The sequence below is a fragment of the Populus trichocarpa genome, chromosome 1 (assembly GCF_000002775.5).
Source record: "Populus trichocarpa isolate Nisqually-1 chromosome 1, P.trichocarpa_v4.1, whole genome shotgun sequence".
Taxonomy (NCBI): Eukaryota; Viridiplantae; Streptophyta; class Magnoliopsida; order Malpighiales; family Salicaceae; genus Populus; species Populus trichocarpa.
This window is the reverse complement of record NC_037285.2, coordinates 24601543-24624890: the sequence shown is the minus strand read 5'-3', so window position 1 is coordinate 24624890 and position 23348 is coordinate 24601543. Positions and strand designations below refer to the sequence as shown.

Sequence of the window (23348 nt, the reverse complement as noted above, 5' to 3'; positions counted from 1 at the left end):
TCCAGCGGACAAGCAAATGTCGATGAAGATGATGATATCCATATTGAAGATTGTGATGAAGGTGATGACTATTCAATTGACGACGAAGAAGAAGAAAATTCTGACTAACTATCAGAATGAAACCCTGTGTAAAACATTTTTTTCATGTAATATATATTATGTATTGTTTAAGCAGTGTTGTTATTGTTTTGTGCGATGTACTGTTTATCATTTAAGTGTTTGCAGGAAGGTAAATAGGCAATCCAAAGATAATCTTTCCTGTACAATGCCACAATTACCGACGACCCTACCGACGGACTAAGGTCCGTCGGCATTTCACAAAGAGTTCAAAAATAATTACTTCAAATGCAACAATTACCGACGTCCATACCGACGGAATAATATCTGTCGGCATTTCACAGAGAGTTCGAAAAAAATTACTTGAAAATGCCACAATCACCGACGACTGGACCGACGAAATAAAGTATGTCGGTCAGTTGTCTGTGGGTAATATTACCGACAAAATCACCGACGGACTATGCGAATTCCAAAGGGCGGTGCATTAAATGCATCTTTGACCACATGAGTTTGCCGACGGAATTATCGACGGACAGCGAAAAATATGGAGGGTAATTAAAAATGTTGGTGCGAAATTCAAAAATTACCAACGGATTTTCAAAACGTCACCGACATAATAAATTAAAATAATATTTTTTTATATATCCGTCAGTGAATCCGTCAGTAAAACTGCCTATAAATCCCAGCGTCCGCCCCTTCAATTCATTTTTTCATCTCTTCCATTCTTCACCTTTAATTTCGATTTTTTTTCCTCTCATTTCTCCAAGGCTTTCACCTACAATCTCTAGCAAGTGTTCTTGTGAATCTTCATCAGATTAAAAGGTATGTGTTTCCTCTATTTCATTTTACTTTAAGGGTTTTTTTTTTTGTTTTAGCTATTTTTATGTTTTTTATGTTTTTTGTTTTGGTGTATTTTTATAATGTAGATAAAGTCTTGAAATCAATACATTATTAAGGTATGCATGTTTCATTCCTAAATTCTATAGTTGTTTTTTAATTTATTGAATATATTTTATTGTTGTATTGGCATAATTATTGAATAATTTGTTGAATTGTAATTGTTAATATTGAATTTATCTTAGAATTAGTAATTGAATATGTTGGAATAATTAGTAATTTTACTACATTATTGCATGATTTGTGTTTAATTATTTGCATTAATTTTAATTGTTAGTCTAGAGTTTTTTTTTGAAATTATTGAATATTTTTTATTGTTTGTATTTATATAATGATTGAATATGTTGTTAATGTTGAATTTACCTTGTAATTAGTATGAATGTTATATGTATAGATGTTATGTTATATACAATATTAGTATAGATGGAGTCAATTGGTTGTGGCTTTTGTCAATATTTGCAGGTTTGTGGATTTGGGTAGTATCCAGTATAGGAGAGGTGCTGTCGATTTTTTTTTAACATTCGAATTTAATTATATAATTATTCGTATACAATTGTGTAGATGCGTAGAATGAAAACCAGAGCTGGTCGCTCATATATGGTCGCAGCTAGTTCTTCTAGCAGCAAGGATGACGTATCCTTAGGTGCCTCTCAAGAAGCGGCACCTACGCCACCTGCACCGTCAACCGATGCTGCCTCTTCCAGCGCGGGTTCACAGCGTAGAGGTGGCGTGCCTTCATAGCAGAATCAGTTCACCCGCAAGTACGAGGCACAGTGGAAAGACGACCTTTCAATGTAAGTTTGTTAAGGTTATAGTTTTTTCTTTTAAATTATAACATAATTTATGAACAACTAATCAATATTTCATGAATTTAATTTATTTTCAAGTTCACAACATTGAGGCCGCCCGAGTAATATCATCGGCGTTTAAATCGTCGATGGAGATTCCATTATTTCAATGGAGTCAAGTATCCAGACATCCTGAATAGATAACTCAAATCGATGCATGGTTTAGCAGATTTGAGGTTGGTGTTAATTTCTAATTTCCAGCTTATTTCTAATAATTTATTAATATAATTGTAAATAAATTATCATTTTTATTTATCTAATTATTTATACACAACACAAATTCGCCTGGGACAGGGCGCATGACAAGTTGTGAGGAGGGTGTGGGAAAATCACGCGGCAACTAGGTAACATCGAAAACAATACAAGATTTTTTTAGAAAAAAATTTATGTTTCAACTTCTAATTTCTCGCTATGGAAGTAGGTTGCGTGATTTTTGATATGAAGCACAAAAAAAGGCAAAAAAAACCGCGAGAGATAGCGGTCTCCAAGGCTAGAACGATGTGGCGGTTTGGAGGGATTTCAAACCGATATACATCCCGGAAGAAATATGGCCGCGCTATCTTGAGCACGTGACGTCTGAGCGGTTCACACGACGCTCACAGTCCGGTGCTGGCAACCGGAATCGACCAATTCATGGCCGGTGACAACGCACACCGGCGGCTCTGTTCCGTTTGCTGCACATGCGAAACGGATGGTAAGATTAATTTAAATGAAATATATCGTTAAATTAATTTGTTGTTAATTAATATTTTTTCATTATAGGCTACGTCTCTTGGATGTGAGCCGAGCCCGAAGGAGCTGTTTGTGGAGACGCACGTGTGGAGTCAAGACCGCCAAAAGGGGGCACAACAGTTCGTTAACAACCGCGCTCAACACTTCGTGGTATGTTTGTTCAACCATTTTATTTTGTAAGTTATTATTTTTATTGAATTGAATATGATGATTACTTTTTTTATTTTTAGGAGACCTATAATAGTTGGTTGAGGGAGAGATATGTGGACGATCCTTTGACCCATCCGAAATTCGATCCGGATTTGTGGATGGAGGTTGGATCGTCTGGTGGACCCGATAAAAATCGGGTTTACGGGCTCTCCAATACTACGGCCGAGAACTTGCGGGCGACCCGTAGTGTTTCAACCGTTGGGAGCTCCCAATCAGTATCAAGCACCCAATCTAAGGAGTTTGTGGCCTTGCAACAACACACGGCTCAGCTCACCGAAAAATACAACCACCAATCAGCGACGTATTCACAACTCAAAGCGGAGAATGCACAACAAAAAGCAGAGGATGCACAACGGTATGCACAACAAAAAGCGGAGCATGACCAGCTTCGCGAATTTGTCATGAACATGGCATCACAAAGTGGTGATACATGTGCGCCTCCTCCTTTTTGGCCGTATAACAACCAGCCTCCTCCTCCTCCTTTAGCTCCACCATTATGTTAATTTGTAATGAATATTATTTAACTTTAATAGTTAATTTAATATTTTTTTTAAACACATTCAGTTTGTAATGAATATTATTTAACTTTATTTCTTTTGTTTTTGATGTTTAATAAAAAATTTATTTGCATAATTGGTTTTTATTACCATTAATTTATATAATTTTATATTATGTATTCTAAATAATTTTTAAAAAACATATTTAAAAATAATCACAAAGGGTTTTACCGACAGAATATATCCATCGACATTTGACAGTAGCTGCCACAGTCACCAATGAATTTACAGACGGATATATTCGGTCGATATTTCGTACTCACCGTCAACTTTACCGACGGACTGAATCCGTCGGTATTTTACAGTGCCTGCCACAATGACTGACGAATGTACAGACGGATATCTTAGGTTGGTATTCCAAACATTCACCGACAATTATACCGATGGTTTTCATCCGTCGGTATGTCACACTATCACCGACGGGCTAAATCCATCAGTATATTTCAAGCGGGAAACTTTTTTTTTACGCGCAATTTCCATCTGTAAAACCATCAGCAAATGTTTTTTTATTTTTCCGACCGATATAGCGACGGAATATGGTATTACCGATGAAAGAAAAGCCGACAGACGTATTCCGTCGGTGAGGACGTCAGGAAATAAATTACTGACGATACCATAATCATACATCGACGGAATATGTCCGTCGGTAAAACTGTAAAATCTTGTAGTGACAAAACATTTTTCATTCAATCTCTATGAATATACATTTATAAGAAAGTAAATGAAAACGAAAAAAGATTTGAAAATCATGGACTATTAATGCTTTGTCTAGTTTTGTTATAAAATTAACCGATTTGTCTCGCTGGTCACGATCTGTGAAACAAAAAAAAAATGCTAGGAGTAGACAAGAATATTGTAAAAGATAGACCAAATTGCCAAGAAAAGATTTTAGAATAGAAGTCTAAACAGCTAGTCGTATTCTATTACATAATATGACATCCATATCGAGAAAGGATTTAAAATAATATATGAAACATGATATGTTTTGGAAATTGAACAAGATTTTATGGATTTTAAAATAATATAGTTGTACATTTAAAAAATATTCAAACAATAAAAATATTAAAATAATTTAATATTGAATAATAAAATTAAATAAATAAAAAATAAATTCAAGTTATTGAAAGTTGAAATAAAAAAAAAATAACAAAAAAAACAAAACACTATTTTAATAAATAATATTTTACGGATATATCTGCAATGATCTAGATACACCTATTAGTATTTCGTTAATGCGAGTTTTGGAATAGCTCTCAACCCTGATCTCCGTGCACTCGAATCTCACAACGCTCATAATTAATGCCTAGCTTGTATAAAACATGACAACAATATATATATATATATATATATATATATATATATATATATATATATATATATATATATATATATCAAACCTTCCTGGGTAGTAATGGCTATATAGTCTAGCACAAATAATCTTTGATATATTATCGTTGATAGGATAGATATCATTATGAGAATAGTCTCCATCAAGAATTAATAATAATTCAAAATGAGTGAAAAGGCATCTTTTGTAACAATATAAAGGGGCTTGAAGTGAAGTTCTAGCATTCAAGTTATCGAGTAATGGCAAATATTCAAGGAGCCTTCCTCCTCCCTTTCGTAGTAGTTGCTGGCTTGTTAGCTTGCACTCACGGTGCAAAACCAAGCCGTTACTCAATGCCCTTCAATAGGACAAGTTTTCCAAAAGATTTCACGTTTGGAGCGGGCACTGCTGCTTATCAGGTACACAGCACACAAACTTAGAGTCAGTGCAATGAACTTGTTGCTGCGTTTAATTATGCGGTGAACCTTAAGCATTTTCTTGCTTTCATATGCTTGTATTTACCCCTTACTTTTTCTGTGTTTCTAAGTCTGAAGGAGCTGCATATATTGATGGAAAGGGACCAAGTATTTGGGACACCTTCACCAAACAGCATCCAGGTCCATTTCTCTAAACTCGGCTTCTCGGCTTTTATATGCCATTTTCTTATCCATTTAATGGCATAGATTTCAAGATCGATAACGATCCTGCAATATGGTCACTTGAAGAATCGTTTTTCTTCTGGAAAAATGAAAAAAAAATTGTTTAGAAACAAATGTAAGACAAAATTCCTTTTGATTTAGGATTGATAACAAAAAACAAGTTGTTCCTGCTCACACGACCAAAGAGAGAGAGAAAGAAATGGTCACAGAATTATTCCTGGACAACAAAAAAATATCCTCAGATCGACACTTTTGCATATAGCATCTTAATTCTATGATTTAAAGCCAAAGCACAAAACACTATTACTTGATTTTAATTATACAAACTTGTCATTAATTGTCACAAGATATTTTTACAGTCATAATTTATCATGTCCCTCTGTTTTTCTTTCAACATCTCTCTCCTCGGGTTCGTGTGGTGCATGTTTTAAAACTTTACTTGGATGAAGCCTGGATTACTATTCGTGAAGATTGACTTGTTTTATATATTTTTTTAAAAAAATTATTTTGATAAAAAAATTAATAAATTGATGGTTGGGTTAAACCATGGTGAATCTTAATAATGTATTTGAGTGATTATTATTATTATAAGCAAATGCTGTCAAAGGTGAGGTTTTGAACTCGAGACCCCCCCCCCCCCTCGATATTGTACCATTAAGGTGCAAGTCCATTGGCTGTTGATGGAAGTTGGTTTTCCATTAAAAAACAGAACCTTGTGACTTTTCAAGCAACAAGTACTATGAATAAATCAAGACAAGTACAAATGATTCGTAGGAAAAAAAAACTATATTACTGAGACAATTACTGTGAATAAATCAAGATAAGTAAAAATGATTGAATTGTATTTTTTATTTTTTTTCAGAATATATTGGTCTGGATTTCGGATCGGCAGGTCTTAAGTTGACTTATGGGGCAATCCAAGTTTTAAAACTATGAATAGAAATCGTATTTGGACCTAATTGATCAAAGAATCAATGCAATATTACCGAGACATACAACAATGTTTTTGAGGTGAATTCATGTGTGTGTGAAAAATCTTGTTACTATCTTAATTAGTCAAAGTTTCAATGATTGAATGTCATTATTGAATATCCTTTGAAAGATTAATTTTTTATTATCATGAAATTTGGATTTTAGTTTGTATTTTTGGGTTGAACTTGGGTTAAAAATAAAAATTATGATGAACTTGCAGAGAAAATTTGGGACCATAGCACAGGAAATGTAGCCATCGATTTTTATCATCGATATAAGGTATGGCCAGTCAATTTTCCACCATGTATATCTTCGTATCTTATAGCAAACTTATACATATATATTCTAAAAAAATTCCGTTTTACTAATATTTAGTATAAAATGGTCACAGGAGGACATACAATTGATGAAAAAAATTGGCTTGGACTCTTTTAGGTTCTCCATCTCTTGGTCAAGAGTGCTACCGAGTACGAAAATCACTCAAATCAATTTCTTCGGCATCACAATTATGTTCATATGATATTCATAATTGATTCTTCTTTCATTTTCAGAGGGAAAAATTAGTGGAGGAGTGAACCCTCTGGGTGTCAGATTCTACAACAATCTCATCAATGAGCTCTTAGCTAATGGTGATTATCCGATATCTACCTTGCGGTACTCCAAGCTCTACCATTGATTGCTTTTGGTTTCTGATTAATGTTTAATTATGCACAGGCATAACACCTTTTGTAACATTGTTTCACTGGGATCTTCCACAAGCACTTGACGATGAGTATTCCGGATTCCTAAGCTCCAAAGCTGTGTAAGATAACAATATAGGCGAATGTAATTTTAATCTAATTAGTATTGTCATAATGTTCAAAATCATATCACTTAATTAACTGGTAAAATTAATGTATTAGGGATGATTACCTTGGCTATGCGGAATTTTGCTTCAAAACATTTGGCGATCGAGTGAAGCACTGGTGCACATTTAATGAGCCATACTCGTTTAGCAACAATGGCTACAATGGCGGTACTTTCGCTCCAGGCCGTTGCTCTAACTTTGCCGGAAACTGCACGCTCGGTAACTCCGGTACCGAACCCTACATGGTAGCCCATAACTTGATTCTTGGACATGCAGCTGCTGTGAAATTGTACAGGGAGAAATATCAGGTTTGCGTGCATACCTGGAGCTGCGTGTAAGGAAATCCATAATTATTTCATAATAAATCATGATGCACTATAAATAAATTAAACAAAGCAAAAGTGAGACTTCTTGACAAAAAAAGGGGATGCCCATGCAAGAAAAGGCTGTGAACTTCAGGGGATATTACATTTTTAATTGCAGGTTTCTCAAAAGGGAAAAATTGGGATCACTATAGTGACAAACTGGTTTATACCAAAATCTCCAAAATCAGAGGAAGATATCAAAGCAGCCTATAGAGAACTTGATTTTCTGTTTGGTTGGTAAGTTCTTGACACTAATTTTCATCTCGCTAGTTAGTCTCTCCCTGTGATTTTTCGATGCCTGCTCATCATAACGTGCTCTTACCCTTTTTCTTAAAAATCCTAGGCGGTTGCATCACATTTTGGCTATCATGATAGCAACAGTTACACCTTAATTGTCACAAAACTGTGCAGGTTTGCGAATCCACTTACTTACGGAGATTATCCTGAGACCATGAAAGCTATAGTGGGACATCGACTACCCAAATTTACTAAAGAGGAATCTGCTTTGGTAAAAGGGTCAATAGATTTTCTTGGTGTGAATTACTACACTACAAATTATGCAGCAAACAATCCAGCTCCTAATAAAATCAACTTTAGTTACACTGGAGATTCCCAAACCATTCTCTCAAGTAAGCTAAAAAAATAAAATTTATTCTCATTTAATTGTTTTTCTTCTTTTAAGCCTTAATATATATAAATACACTCTAAAGGGTCATTTTAATTTTTTACCCCAGCTTCCAAGGGTGGACATCCTATCGGAACACCGGTACTTTCTTTCCCAATTCTATGCTTCATATGATCATAATTAATCTATCACCTTCCACTGAGCCCAAATGAAAGCAAAATGGGAAGGATTTTCTTCTATATATAAATGTTCCTATTTTTACACATTAATTAGTTTGTCCGAAAAGAACTGGGCGTAATTATTTGCTAAGGAAATTCTATGTTATTGTTTCACAGACAGCTTTGAATTGGCTATTCATCTATCCGAAGGGAATTTATGACCTTATGCTGTATGTAAGGGACAAGTACAAGAACCCTCCGGTTTACATTACTGAGAATGGTAATAATTAAGAGCAGTTGTGCATCTTTAATACTTTATGACAAGTGTCTATTATTATGGATTTTTTTCTTAATAATATCCAGAGCTGATATTTTGTTGAATCTTCCTTAATTTACAGGTCTTGCTGATGCAAATAATGCATCATTGCCAGTTAAAGAAGCTCTGAAAGATGGGCTAAGAATAAGATACTTAGCTAGCCATCTACAATATCTTTCAAAAGCCATCAAGTGAGTCCTCATTCTCTGATATATGTTATCGCTTTCTGTTTTCAAAAACATTAAAATAGATGATTAATTGCCAAACATCAAACAAAATAATTAGGTTGGAGTACACCAGGGAAGGTTTTATTTTAAAAAATTCAAAACAAATTAACTTTTTTTTTTCTTTTGAAAAATTCTGGAAAGAGAAGTCACAATTTACACCAAAATAACCCTTAGGCACTAGCATTGATGTTGAAGAAGACTAGTCATGGTTTTCCTTTTGGTGCAGGGAGGGAGCTAATGTGAAGGGATACTATCAATGGGCATTTTGGGACGATTTTGAATGGGATGCTGGATATACCGTCCGTTTTGGCATGATTTATATTGATTTCAAGAACAATTTAAAGAGATATATGAAATACTCGGCTTATTGGTTCAAGATGTTCCTCCTACACTAAGTTGTTGAGGTTGAGTTGGTTAGCCCTAGCTCGGTCATCTTAATTTGTCGCTTTATGAGTGATTAGAGAAGTTTAGACAAGGAGAATCTTCCGTACAATATGAGAACGATATCTGTCACTCGTCTCTTGTGTTTTCTTGTAATAATTCCCATGTTTTTTCTATGGCGTGGCTTGTTCAATAAAGAAAGAGAAGTCATCCTTCTGTCTTTTACAACATGTGAGAAATCCTATATTTCCATTTGCTTTATAAACTTCTCAATTTGAATGTTTTTAGGAAAAATCTGAACAGAAAAGAATTCTATTGCGAACAGACTTTTCTTTGTGCCTAAACATCAATTATTGGTGGCAAACTATGCCTAATCTCGATTGATGATGTACTTAAAAGGGCCCCCAAACTCATGTACACCCTTGCGTCCTGCATTTATCTGCTTCGAATGATTTTACTAGTGAACAAGAAGATTTCCATATAAACAAGGATAGGCCATTTCCCTCGAAGGATTTTGTATACTACTTTATAAAACCTAAATCTGTTTAAGAGTTATTCCTCTCAAGCCCATCCTAAATTTATTCAATATTCAGTTCAAAAAGAGAGAGAACAAATTGTTTGGTATTTACTCTCCACTTCTAACTGTCCACTTCTAGTAGCGTGAATTATTCTTAGTCCCCTCCAGTAGGACTTGGTGGCTTTCATCATCAAGAGTTACTTGGGGTTTGTATACCCGACTGTAATTCTTAATTTGTTTTCTCTTACCATCCTTTTGTTAAGCAGGAGTTATATTCTATTAAACCCTTCTCACCTTAATCAATCCTTGCTTGATAGAGAAATGAGTAGATAGATCGTTTATCAATCATATTCGAAAACAATGAGAGAAGAAATTGTTGCATCTGGTGTTTAATTTCGAGACTTGGGCTTCAAAAATCAAGTTAAAGGCTTTCGGAGTTATTGCCCCTTTTAGCTTCGAAGAGCCCAACATTAGTAATAAAACACCTCCCCACCTGCACACACGGCAATATGCCATGGCTAAATTTCAAAAATCCGTTCCTAAGACGTGTTGATTCTGTCAAGTGGCTTGCTACAGCATGGACATGGCACTTAGTATTGAAGGAAATTAAGAAACTCGTTTGCCAGTCAATCCAATCCTTTTATTCCTATATTCATAGAGACACGCTAGTGTCTTAATGCTTATAAAACATGCTGATGTGGGACAGTACCATAGGTTGGCAATTTTGCTGGCCTAGATACTTATCTTGCTTGTTGATCATATTTCCATCTTTCGTTTGTTTTGCAGGGTCTGGATAGCTGGGAACCGAAATACCAAAGGTCTTAAGGGCATTATCTTTCAACATCGTTCTTAATTTGTCAGGGCATGCTTTAATTAGGGTAATAGCCCACCCTATTATGTTCGGAGAATCGTGCCTAGGTCCACAAAAGGACGGGCTAATTAGTAAGCCTTTATTTTCGTACACTGTGGACTTTGCTAATTTTTCTCCAAAGGAGTGATTATTAATGAATCTCGTTTGCGCGTGTGAAAAACCTGGCCTCAGCCGGAGGAATGTTCATAGGTGGATGAGCCTTGTGTCTAAATCTAATATTTTTAGGTTAGTCATGAGTTCAAGTTGATGGGAGATTGATAAACTGTTAAATTTATTGTTTTTGTGCTTAGTTTAGTGTTAAACCTAATTAGTTTAGAAATCATTATAGGTACATGTATGGGTTATAAGATCCATTTATTTATTCTCATGATGTTTAATTGGAAATGTTCATATCAGGAATATTTGTTTTCCCATATCTATAGATATATAAAAACTCTCCTAGTAGCTTATTAAATTTTTATTTTATTAATGATGTGTAAGAGATATTTTTTTCTTTATTAATATCGTGTAAGAGATATTTATTCCCTATTAATACCATCAGGAGAAAATAACTCTCTAACTCCTTCACTCCATCAAAATGATAAGGTTCAGGGATTATAAATACCTCATGAATCATCCAAGTAAAAGGTTCATAATTTCTATTCTCTAAATATCTGTACTTTTATTCTTAGAGCATTTACCATACGAAAACAAGAATAAACATGCTTGTTCTTATAACTTAAAGCTCATTCTAGCATTTAATATAATCATTTACTAAAAGTTACTGACTTTATTATCAGAGGATACCTAAACCCCATAAAAAAGACTATATTTTACAGGTGTTAAGCTTTCAACCACCAATCATCTACTTCGTGAGCTTTAAAGAAGAGAATATTGACTTGAACTTGTGATTAACTACTATTCAAAAACCAAATAGCCTCAATCTAGAGCATATAGAATTTTGGAACATCATCATTTAGTACCGCCTATGAGAAATTTGATAAGAGTCATTAATTAATCTTCTATAATTGCTTTATTAACATCTATAATCATCATCAATGATAGATAATCAAGACACTCCTGGAATAGGACGTGTAACAGACCTCCTTGCCACAACACACTTATATCCAACCAAACTTTAAACAATTTATCAACTAAATGCAACTCTTCACTCAAGCTGTATTGGTAGCTCGAGAGTCAAATCAGACTTTGTCATCTCAATAAATCTTGGTACCTGCAACAATACCCTTCCTTACAGCTCCACAGCAGTAAGTTGCACCCAGTGCTCACAGACAACTATACTATCCAGAGGAATTTGGGCAGAATAATATGCTGGGGGGTTTTCAACATTAACGGTCACCAAACCCTTCTAGATGATGTTTGTGTCAATACAATACACATGCACATAGCGAGTATTCTAGAGTATTATTTGGCCATCATAGGATGGGGTCTAGCCATTGATCTCGTCGTTCTACACCAAAAACCTCAAGCTCCCTATAACTTTATAGATATAAGAGTGGAAAGCAGCCTGCAAGGAAATAAATGCATATGCATCAAGATGTCTACACCCCTATCAAATTCAAGATTATCCAGTGTTGTGTACTCTTGTCATTTTAGTCGTTAAGTCTTCTAAGATGGCAGCATTGAATTTTCATGTTGCCCATGCTCCACTAGCTCATTCGCATTCATCATGGTTTCCAGTCACCTCTGGATTTTCTTGCCAGCAATTTAGGAGCACCGAATATGCTATTGAATCTTAGGATCTCTTCTCTAATACCATTACATATGTGTGTGTGTGTGTGTTAGGCTGAAAATATAGTCGTCATGCAACAACACTCATGTAATCGCTCAAATCTAATCCTTATAATTACTCTAAACATTATACATACAATTAAATGGTGTGGGGAAATCACGGTTTCCGCACACCCAAATGCATTGTGGATTACAACATTAATCCACATTGCATTTCGTTTTTTTTTTCACGTTTTTTTTTTTTTCACTTTTTCTCTCTTTTTTTCAACTTTTCCTTTTTTTCTTTTTTTTCTTTTTTTTTTCAAAAGTACTTTCCTTTTTTTCCAACTTCCCTCTTTTTCATTTTTTTCATTTATTTTTTTTCTAAAATTATCTTTGTTGATTTTACTTTTTTTTTCATAGAAGTTTTATTTATTTTCAATTTCATCCTTCCATCTCAATTTGTTATATATTATTTTTTTCCAATTTGATCCATATTCTTTTGATTTCTAATTTTTTTTCTTAGCCCTTTTGTCAATGTTGTAGTGGTTTTTTATTTCATCCTTCAATCTAAATTGATGGTATTATGTTTTCCAATTTGATTCTCATTGTTTGATTTCTAATTTTTTTCTTAGCCCTTTTGTCAATGTTGTAGTGGTTTTTAATTTCATCCTTCAATCTAAATTGATAGTATTATTTTTTTCCAATTTGATCCATATTCTTTCAATTACTATGGATTGTTACAGTGTTTTTTCCCACATGATTGTTTTTCTGTTTTGTTATGTTTTTTCCTAAAATTATCTTTGTCAATTTTATTTTTTAAATATTAAGCTGGTTAAGAATTGCAATTACAAGTAAATACAAGTTTTTCCTCACAAAACACTATGGATTGATACAATTTTTCCTCACATGGTTTTTTTCCAGTTTCTTTTGTGTTTTCTTTTTCTGTAATTTTTTTTTTCTAAAATTATCTTCGTCAATTTTTTTTTTAATATTGAGTTGGTGAGAGTTTAGCTTTGTAATAAAGTTTAATCATATGGGGAAAGCACTGTAGCTTTCCTCATAAAATATTGTTGAGAATTACAATTACAAGTCATTACAAATAAGGCTAAATCATGTGGGGAAGCACTGTAGCTTTCATCACAAAACACTGTGAATTGCTACAGTGTTTCCAACATGATTTCTTTTCCTTTTTTTTGGTGTTTTTTTTTATTTTTTTCTAAAATTGTCTCTGTCGATTTGATTTTTTTAATATTGAGCTGATTAAGAATTTAGCTTTGTAGTTTTTTTTCTTTAAAACACTGTGAATTGTTGCAGTGTTTTCCCATATGATTTTTTCCAAAATTATCTTTGTCGATTTTTTTTTTTAATATTGAGTTGGTTAAGAATTATAATTACAATAAAGCTAAATCATATGGGGAAAGCGTTGTAGTTTTTCTCACACTCTCAAGTGCAAAGGAAGCGCAAGCGCCTTTTAGGCAGCGCATGTTATATGGAAAAAGTCATTTCGTTGTGTCATTGAAAGTGTCATCGTGTCCTCTTCCATTTAGAGTGGCATGTGTTGGCTTTGGTGGTCCGGTTTGTCGCTAGTGGACATTTGTTTTTCTTCTTCTTTTCTCTCTTATCCCCCAAAAATTACAGCTTAACCCTCTTTGTTGTTGGTATTTTAACTTCAGTCCTTGTTCTTTTAATTTTTATTTTTTGTTCTTGACTCTTTTATAAAAGTTTTATTTATTTTCAATTTCATCCTTCCGTCTCAATTTGTTCTATATTATTTGTTTCCAATTTGATCCATATTCTTTTGATTTCTAATTTTTTTAGCCCTTTTGTCAATGTTGTAGTGGTTTTTAATTTCATCCTTCAATCTAAATTGATGGTATTATGTTTTCCAATTTGATTCTCATTGTTTTGATTTCTAATTTTTTTTTAGCCTTTTTGTCAATGTTGTAGTGGTTTTTAATTTCATCCTTCAATCTAAATTGATGGTATTATGTTTTCCAATTTGATTCTCATTGTTTTGATTTCTAATTTTTTTCTTAGCCCTTTTGTCAATGTTGTAGTGGTTTTTAATTTCATCCTTCAATCTAAATTGATGGTATTATTTTTTTCCAATTTGATCCATATTCTTTCAATTACTATGGATTGTTACAGTGTTTTTTCCCACATGATTGTTTTTCTGTTTTGTTATGTTTTTTCCTAAAATTATCTTTGTCAATTTTATTTTTTAAATATTAAGCTGGTTAAGAATTGCAATTACAAGTAAATACAAGTTTTTCCTCACAAAACACTATGGATTGATACAATTTTTCCTCACATGGTTTTTTTCCAGTTTCTTTTGTGTTTTCTTTTTCTGTAATTTTTTTTTTCTAAAATTATCTTCGTCAATTTTTTTTTTAATATTGAGTTGGTGAGAGTTTAGCTTTGTAATAAAGCTTAATCATATGGGGAAAGCACTGTAGCTTTCCTCACAAAATATTGTTGAGAATTACAATTACAAGTCATTACAAATAAGGCTAAATCATGTGGGGAAGCACTGTAGCTTTCATCACAAAACACTGTGAATTGCTACAATGTTTCCAACATGATTTCTTTTTCTTTTTTTTGATGTTTTTTTTTTTCTAAAATTGTCTCTGTCGATTTGATTTTTTTAATATTGAGCTGATTAAGAATTTAGCTTTGTAGTTTTTTTCTTTAAAACACTGTGAATTATTTTATGATTTTTTTAATATTGAGCTGATTAAGAATTTAGCTTTGTAGTTTTTTTTCTTTAAAACACTGTGAATTATTGCAGTGTTTTTCCATATGATTGTTTTATGATTTTTTCCAAAATTATCTTTGTCGATTTTTTTTTAATATTGAGTTGGTTAAGAATTATAATTACAATAAAGCTAAATCATATAGGGAAAGCGTTGTAGTTTTTCTTACACAATACTATGGATTGCTATAGTATTTCTCTAAATGGTTTTTTATTTTATTTTATTGGGGAAAGCACTGTAGTTTTCCTCACAAAACTTTGTCATTTTCTACAACGTTTTTCCTCATCGGTTTTTTTCCTTCCAAAATTATCTTTGTTTTTTTTTAATATTACGTTGGTAGAGAATTTAGCTTTGTAATTTTTTTTGCTTTTTATTAACAGAAAAGCTAAATCATAGGGCGAAAGCGCTATATCTTTCCTTCCAAAACACTGTGAATTACTACAAATCATTTTGTTCAGTCTCTAAGTTTTTTATCACGAACACAACTTTTTTTTTCCGTCATGAAATATTGGCTCCATCATACATTTAGTTTCTATTACTTATCTAGCGTTGGTTCACAATTATAACACTATTAAATATATTTGTTTTATAAACTCGCGGCAGCGTGCAGGCATGCATCTTGTATATATCAGAATAGCTCACGCCAACAACAAGAGAGAGAGAGAGAGAGAGAGAGAGAGAGAGATCAGAAGTAATACTAAAATTGGAACTACAAAAAATTAAGGATGACATTTCCCTCCTGATACTCAGTTTCGTTAATGATTCTCGCTATAGATTCTTTAAATTCGGTGATAGCAAACAATTTTCTTGGTTATGCGAAGTGTGATAGCATTTATAAGAAAGTAAATGAAAACGAAAAAAGATTTGAAAATCATGGACTATTAATGCTTTGTCTAGTTTTGTTATAAAATTAACCGATTTGTCTTGCTGGTCACGATCTGTGAAACAAAAAAAAAATGCTAGTAGTAGACAAGAATATCGTAAAAGATAGACCAAATTGCCAAGAAAAGATTTTAGAATAGAAGTCTAAACAGCTAGTCGTATTCTATTACATAATATGACATCCATATCGAGAAAGGATTTAAAATAATATATGAAACAAGATGCATGTCGCACGTGTGAATTTAGAATAGAAGTCTAAACAGCTAGATATGTTCTGGAAATTGTACAAGATTTTATGGATTTTAAAATAAATTAGTTGTACATTTAATTATGATTTGACTATCTCCATCAATTCAATAAATTGGGCAGTGTAGAGGCATTGTTGATCAGTAAAGTCAGCAATGGCAATTAGAGGTCCTTTACTAGTTTTGTTCCTGGCATTAATTTGCTTGGTAGCAACCACCCATGGTGCAAAACCAAGCCCTCTTGTGCCATTTAGCCGAAGCAGTTTCCCACCTGGTTTTTTGTTCGGAGCTGGATCTGCTGCCTATCAGGTTTAAGTCCAATAATTTTTTTCTCACAAGAATTTTCCCTGAATAACAATTAGTGTTATGAAAAAAAAATCTTCTATCAGGCTTTACAAAAAATAAAAAGAGTGAAACTAGAAAACATGAACAAATTTTGTAGTGAACTCCATTTTGAATGTTCATAATTATTTTCTTTAATTCACACAGATTGAAGGAGCAGCACTGATTGACGGAAGGGGATTTAGCATATGGGATAAATTCACGAGGGAACATCCAGGTTTGTGACTGTGATGTTAATGCATGGTGATCTTTTTTTCGTATATAATAATGTACTTCAAATATTCTTCTTCGTCTTATTTTTATTCTTTAATTTTTTTATGTATAGTTGATAATAATGTAGTTCAAATGTTCAAATATTTATTTATTTTTTCAAATCTTTGCTCAAGGTTAAAAATAAATAAATAAAACTTTATTTGACTGAAGTTAGATAATTTGTTTATTTTTCATTAAATGTCCTATCGAGATATATAAATAATTTTAAGCTTGGTTAAATTCCTTCTCCTACAATGTGGAAGTGTGTGTGTGTGTGTGTGTATATAGCCTCTATGTATTTTTTTCTTATTGTTAACAGTTTATATTTATGAACCATGTTTGAAGCAAAACATACAAGAAAATAAATACATAAATAATATGATCTTTTATTATTTAAATACTCGGATCTTGTGCCCCAAAATCTTTAGATCAAGTGCTGATTTATAATTTTTTATCCCCCTTCTGTTCTACAGTCATTCCTTACCCTTTTCTTTTTTTGCCCCAAAATCTTTAGATCAAGTGCTGATTTATAATTTTTTATCCCCCTTCTGTTCTACAGTCATTCCTTACCCTTTTTCTTTTTTCTATTTTTTCTCCATTTAATTTGTCTATATACTATTTAAACGTTGGGTTTTAATGGTTGCTGTTTTCTCATTATATACATGCAACAGAGAAGGATTACTCTTTATTGTGTAGCATAAAATCCCATTAATATACAGTAACATCTCTATATTCCATATTTCAAGATTTTAAGATGAATGAATAAGAAAAAAAATATTAATGTAATAATTCCATCTCTATATGCATCAATGTGCAGCAATTTTATTTTTTATTTTTTTTTACGGTGAGGATATCAGATCCAACTCGGTATTGTATTTTGAAACCCAAAAATTGTTCGGTCGTACACCAAGCCCCTTTTCCGAGTTTGTGGCGTTACAGATTATAATAGATTTGGCACCCAATCCATAAAAAATGAAGGATGTTTTAGTTCTCAATTGAGAAACCTTTTTTTCTCTTTTTTTTTTTCATTTACAAAATTAAGATAGGAGTTTTAGTAGAGGGATAGATTTTTCATTTTCCCATAAAATCTTAGATTATATTAAAAATATATTTAGAGTGTGTTTGTGAGTGTAGTAATGGATACTTTTCAAAGTATTTTTTACTCGAAAATGCATTAAAATAAGTATTTTTATTTTTAAAAAAATTATTTTTTATATCAGTACATCAAAACGATCTAAAAACACCTAAAAATATTAATTTAAAGCAAATTTAAAAAAAATATTTTTAAAATACAAAAACAAACAAACTCTTAATCTATTTGAAAAAAATAGTGAAGCGTTATTTTATTTAGTGTTAAGACAGAATTTACAAAAGACTGGGTCAAAATTGCTGAATTCTGCTAGTATGTTAGTTGAGTAAAAAACAGATATTGTTTCCAAAAAACAGAAAAAAATATAGATTGTTAGGAATTTTTTTTTTTTAATCGAGTAATCCGACTAATAAGTCATTGGTTTTAATATAATATTATTGTTATTATCTATGTTCTTAATAATTCTATGGTTGATTGACAGAAAAGATTTGGGATCGCAGCAATGGAGATGTAGCAAGTGATTTTTATCACAAGTTCAAGGTGTTCCCGGTCACTATTTATATTAAACAACAAATTGCTATATTCTTTGCTTAACCTTAACCAAATTTGATTGAAATGTTACAGGATGACATAAAATTGATGAAACGTGTTGGCTTGGATACCTTCAGACTTTCCTTTTCTTGGAGCAGAATATTGCCGAGTGAGATTTCCAAGTCTCTTTTCCCTATTAATTACATTTTCCTCTTCACGAGTGAAATCTAATATTATGTATTGTCAAAGAATCATCTCAACTCAATAGTTTAAATTGTTAGGTAAAGTTTCAGGATATGATTTATATTATTCTCTAACACACCCCCTTAAGTGAAAGTCTTTTGTCCACATTATCTTATACTTAATTTTTATTAAATAAATGGGGATGGTGAGATTAATTCGAACTCATGACGGTTTGGCCATCAAGACTCTGATATTATATCAAAGAACCATATCAATCCAATAGCTTAAGTTGTTAGGTGAGATCCCAGAATATAATTTATATTATTCTCTAACATATATCACTTTTATTTTCAGAGGGAAAAGTTAGTCGAGGAGTGAACCCACTGGGTGTTAAGTTCTACAACAACGTCATCAACGAGCTTCTTCACAATGGTCAAATTCCCATCTATATTGTTTTTCTAATTCTCTCTATAAAATCAGTGTGTGTGTATTTTTATTTACTTTTTACTAATATGAGCAGGTATAAAACCCCTTGTGACGTTACTCCATTATGATCCTCCACAAAGTCTCTATGATGAGTACGGTGGATTCCTAAGCTCCAAGATAGTGTACGTGTGTTGTTAGATCCATATATTAGTGAAAAATCTTGCAGCATCATTCAATAGTGAAAAAAAATATTGTGTTTATATAAATAAATGAACTCATAGTTGATCAATAATCTACAATTCATATATGATGTTCGATATACACACTACAAGTTCAACTATTTAACAAAATAGTTGCACAATTTTCAAACAATATATATAACAATTAGAAAAAGATGAGTAACCTTTTCCGTGTCTTTACCACAAAAAAGACAAAGCAAAGATGATTTTGATCAGAGAATGAATTCCCACAAAAACAACTTCCTAAAGTTATTACTAACTTTCAAATTTTTTGAGCAGAGATGATTTTGCAGAGTATGCAGACTTTTGCTTCAAAACATTTGGTGATCGAGTGAAATATTGGATAACAATGAACGAACCAAATGGGCTGGCTATTAATGGTTACACTTTCGGTTCCTTTGCACCCGGTCGATGTTCTAAAACTCTTGGAAACTGCCCTGGGGGCAACTCTGCCGTCGAGCCCTATGTTGCTGCCCACAACATGATTCTTAGCCATGGAGCTGCCGTTAAAGTATACAAGGACAAGTACCAGGTTTGTATCCTTCAAAATTATTGAACTAAGCTTTATCTTTTAACATTTAAGAACTATTAAAGCGTTTAGTACTCAAAGTTTCAATGAGCTTGCTTGGATTTTGTGCAGGCTATTCAAAAGGGGCAAATTGGAATTACAATCGTAAGCCATTGGTTCGTACCAAAATTTAATACAACTGCTGACCGCATAGCTGTTTCCAGAGCTTTGGATTTCATGTTTGGATGGTAATTTAATACTTAACGACTCAGTAGAATTTCGAATTCTTTTCTTTAATGATGATTAATGAATTAGTGCCTAAAACATCATATTATTGATATTGATCAATTTCATTTTTATACTTTATAGGTTTGCACATCCAATTACATTTGGTGATTACCCCGATAGCATGAGATCTTTGGTTGGAAATCGACTGCCCAAATTTACCAAAGAACAGTCTGCAATGCTAAAAGGATCCCTCGATTTTCTTGGCTTAAACTACTATACAACAAATTATGCAGAAAGCATTCCTTTGAAAGCTACCGGGGCTAACCTTAGTTATACTGACGATAGGCGTGTCAGTCAAACTAGTATGCTCAATTTTCTGTGCCTTGTTTTAATTAGGGTTTATTTGACGAAATATATATATTAATTTATCTCACAAATATGTTTTTGTCATCACAGCTGAGAAAAATGGAGTTCCCATCGGCACACCGGTACGGTTTTTTATTTGTTTATTTTTTTTAGATTTCCGAATATATAGAGATTAAGGGCAAAGGATTTTGAATCATTCACTGCCTTACAGAATCTAATTAATAAGAAGATTAATTATGGTGTAAATGATGTGCTGCAGACTGACTTGAACTGGCTTTACGTCTACCCGAGGGGAATACAAGATGTTCTGCTGTACATCAAATATAATTACAAAAATCCACCAGTTTTTATTACTGAAAATGGTAAGACATGCAGCTGCTATTTTATTTTTTATTTTTCAATAATTTAAACTAACTAACATGGTTTTGTCAACGACTGACTAATGTGTTCTTCTTGGCAGGAATTGCTGAAAATGCGTCGCGACCGATTGCCTTTGCCCTCAAGGATAGTTGGAGAATAAGATACCACAGTGCCCACCTCTCATATCTTTTGAAAGCTATCCAGTTAGTATATATTTCAACATCTTAATTTTAATTATCATGTACATTAATTCCTGGAACGTCATTTCTAGGGCAAAACATATAAAAAAATTTCTGAATTATGGACCTTCTAATTTACACTTTTTATAGTTTCTTTCTTAGTATAAAAACTATTGGATATATCTGGATTAAGATGTAGTTAAGATGGATGTTAAGCTATTGGTTGAACATTGGCATGCAGGAAGGGAGCTAACGTGAAGGCATACTATATATGGTCATTTTTGGACGACTTCGAATGGGATGCTGGCTACACTGTTCGCTTCGGTGTGACTTACGTTGATTTCAAGAATAATTTGAAACGATATCTGAAAAGTTCAGCTAGATGGTTCCAGCTCTTGCTTAAAAAGTAAAACGTTAATTAATTGGCTGTCTAGATCATGTTTGTGAGTGAGCAACGTGAGGAGATCAGAATCAACCGTGAATTCGTTCCATTCAATAAGGTTTTCTGTATTGTATTCCGTCAAGAAAAAATAAATTCTTGTTTTTTTGTATGCAGAATCAAATTAGTAAATTGCTTCTCCTTTTATTCTTATAGTATTTAATTAGAAAACAATACTATAGGATAAGCTACTCTAAAAACAAAAGACTATAGGACAAGCAAGTAGGAAAACTAAATTTTCATATTCAAATCTTGCACAAAAGCAAAATCATTAGAGAAAGAGACGAACAGTATATTGAAGGGCTTGCAGACGTGGTCAATTTTACAAACTTTCCTCCTAAGATTACCATCAAGTAAATTAAAATTATTTTTTAATATTAAATTTACTTAATAGTAAGAAATTAATCAGATAGCTTAATCTAATTAATTTACTCATAATCTCATCGATTCCTCTTAGGTTTAAGAGACATTGAATTTATTTATTTGAATTGAAATGATATTTATTTTACTTTGATAATTAACAGATTTATAGAAATGGATGTCTAGACCTTTAAATTGAGATAACGACATATAAATTTATTATTTTTATTTTTAGAATTTTGTTTCTTTAATTTTGTTATTCAATCCCCCGTTCTTTTTTATTTCAGTATATTGTAGGAAGATTAAACAAATTTTGCATTGGGTTCGACCTTGTTTTCATTATCATACTATGAATTTATTTTGTTTATGATACTAAAGTCAGAATTATATTTTGAAGATTCCAACGACCTACCAAATTTTGGCACCGTTGCCAAAGAAGTTTTTATTTAATTTTTCTTCAATAGTGAACTTCTTTATGCTAAGATCTTTCCATACAGGTGCACTGGTATTCGATCCTAAAATTGAAAGAATAACTAAGACAAATAAAAAGACCACAAGATAAGAAAATAACTCATCAAGCTCATCAAATCTGAGTGCAAATTCTAAAAAAGAACTAGAAGTGGAAATGCCAAAAACAAAAAACATGGTAAAACGAAGGATATTAAGGGAGTTATCAACTCCCAACATGAACCACCAGTCTTTACGCATTGAATCTTTAAATATTAATGTAGCTTTGAAGTTAAAATCCGGTTTGATTTATTTTCTATTTATTTTTTTTTGTGGCCTTGTAAGTGAGGATCCCAGCAATTACTTTAAAGAATTTCATGTGATTAGCGGTTTGCTCAATCATGAATCTGCAAAGAGTAAAAAATAAATTAATTAAACTAAGGATTTTTCCACTTTTTTTTGGCAGACAATGCAATGATTGGTTTTATTATCTTTCATCTGAATTTATTACCAGGAATGATCTAAAAAAAAAGTTTATAAATCTAATGACTCAAATCATTAATTTGATAGATTAACCAAAATTTTATTTTTTTAACGATGTAAAGATAAGCGTTTGCTCCACCAGCAGCATAACCTGGATCACTTAACCATTACTTAAACTCTAAAGACAATGAAACCGCATCACCACGTAAATGGTCTTTTTCATAAAAGGAAACGCATAACTACACAAATGGTCCCTTTTTTTTTAGCCCACAATTGATGGAATCAGGCCGCGAAAGCTATATCTCTCCTATCTACTGGGCATTTTGGAAAATTTCAGAAACTTTGATAAGGAGTGGGCTTACCTCCAATAGTTTCCTCATCTCTTCAATGGTTTGAACTTTAAATCAAGAAAGAAATGACTTTGAATATTATATTAGGCCCATGGTTGAGCCTGAGGAAATCCTGGAGTTGTTTCGTGAGGTTTGTGTCGGTAGTTAAGTGCTTGTCTTGGAAGCCAACGGCTGCTAATCATAATTAGAATTTGGCTCGCTTATTTATATTTTGAAGTGTTATTTATTTGAAAATATATAAAATAATATTTTTTATTATTATTTTTAATATTAACATATTAAAACAATCTAAAAAAATAATTTAAAACAAAATAAATTTATTTTTTTAAGATATGATCATCCACCAAAACAAGCGACATCATAATAGATCATGATTCTCGTAGAGTTTGGCTGATTTAATTTTTAT

The 23348-nt window shown here is 32.4% G+C and overlaps 2 protein-coding genes across 3 annotated transcripts in view; both read left to right on the top strand.

Moving 5' to 3' along the window:
- LOC18094967 (vicianin hydrolase) overlaps window positions 1-9406 on the top strand; it is a 66747-nt gene extending 57341 nt beyond the window's left edge. Inside the window, exons 1-13 of one of the 2 annotated variants that reach the window (XM_052447628.1) lie at window positions 4828-5047; window positions 5176-5245; window positions 6480-6538; window positions 6651-6726; window positions 6811-6888; window positions 6974-7061; window positions 7162-7414; window positions 7590-7708; window positions 7883-8100; window positions 8206-8237; window positions 8432-8534; window positions 8653-8761; window positions 9024-9406. In XM_052447628.1, the coding sequence (XP_052303588.1) occupies window positions 4889-5047; window positions 5176-5245; window positions 6480-6538; window positions 6651-6726; window positions 6811-6888; window positions 6974-7061; window positions 7162-7414; window positions 7590-7708; window positions 7883-8100; window positions 8206-8237; window positions 8432-8534; window positions 8653-8761; window positions 9024-9192 (1533 nt within the window). In that variant the 5' untranslated portion in view covers window positions 4828-4888 and the 3' untranslated portion in view covers window positions 9193-9406. Of the gene's footprint in view, window positions 1-4827; window positions 5048-5175; window positions 5246-6479; window positions 6539-6650; window positions 6727-6810; window positions 6889-6973; window positions 7062-7161; window positions 7415-7589; window positions 7709-7882; window positions 8101-8205; window positions 8238-8431; window positions 8535-8652; window positions 8762-9023 lie in introns of those variants that run through there. The other variant, XM_052447630.1, reaches the window with a different exon arrangement.
- A 6886-nt stretch (window positions 9407-16292) lies between these two features.
- On the top strand, window positions 16293-21453 carry LOC18094966 (vicianin hydrolase). The gene is made up of 13 exons (XM_006369376.3): window positions 16293-16468; window positions 16649-16718; window positions 18325-18383; window positions 18468-18543; window positions 18912-18989; window positions 19078-19165; window positions 19502-19754; window positions 19863-19978; window positions 20100-20320; window positions 20415-20446; window positions 20584-20686; window positions 20785-20887; window positions 21105-21453. Exons 1-13 carry the CDS (start codon window positions 16316-16318, stop codon window positions 21271-21273), a joined length of 1521 nt encoding a protein of 506 aa, XP_006369438.2. The 5' UTR covers window positions 16293-16315; the 3' UTR covers window positions 21274-21453.
- Window positions 21454-23348: the final 1895 nt, after the last annotated feature.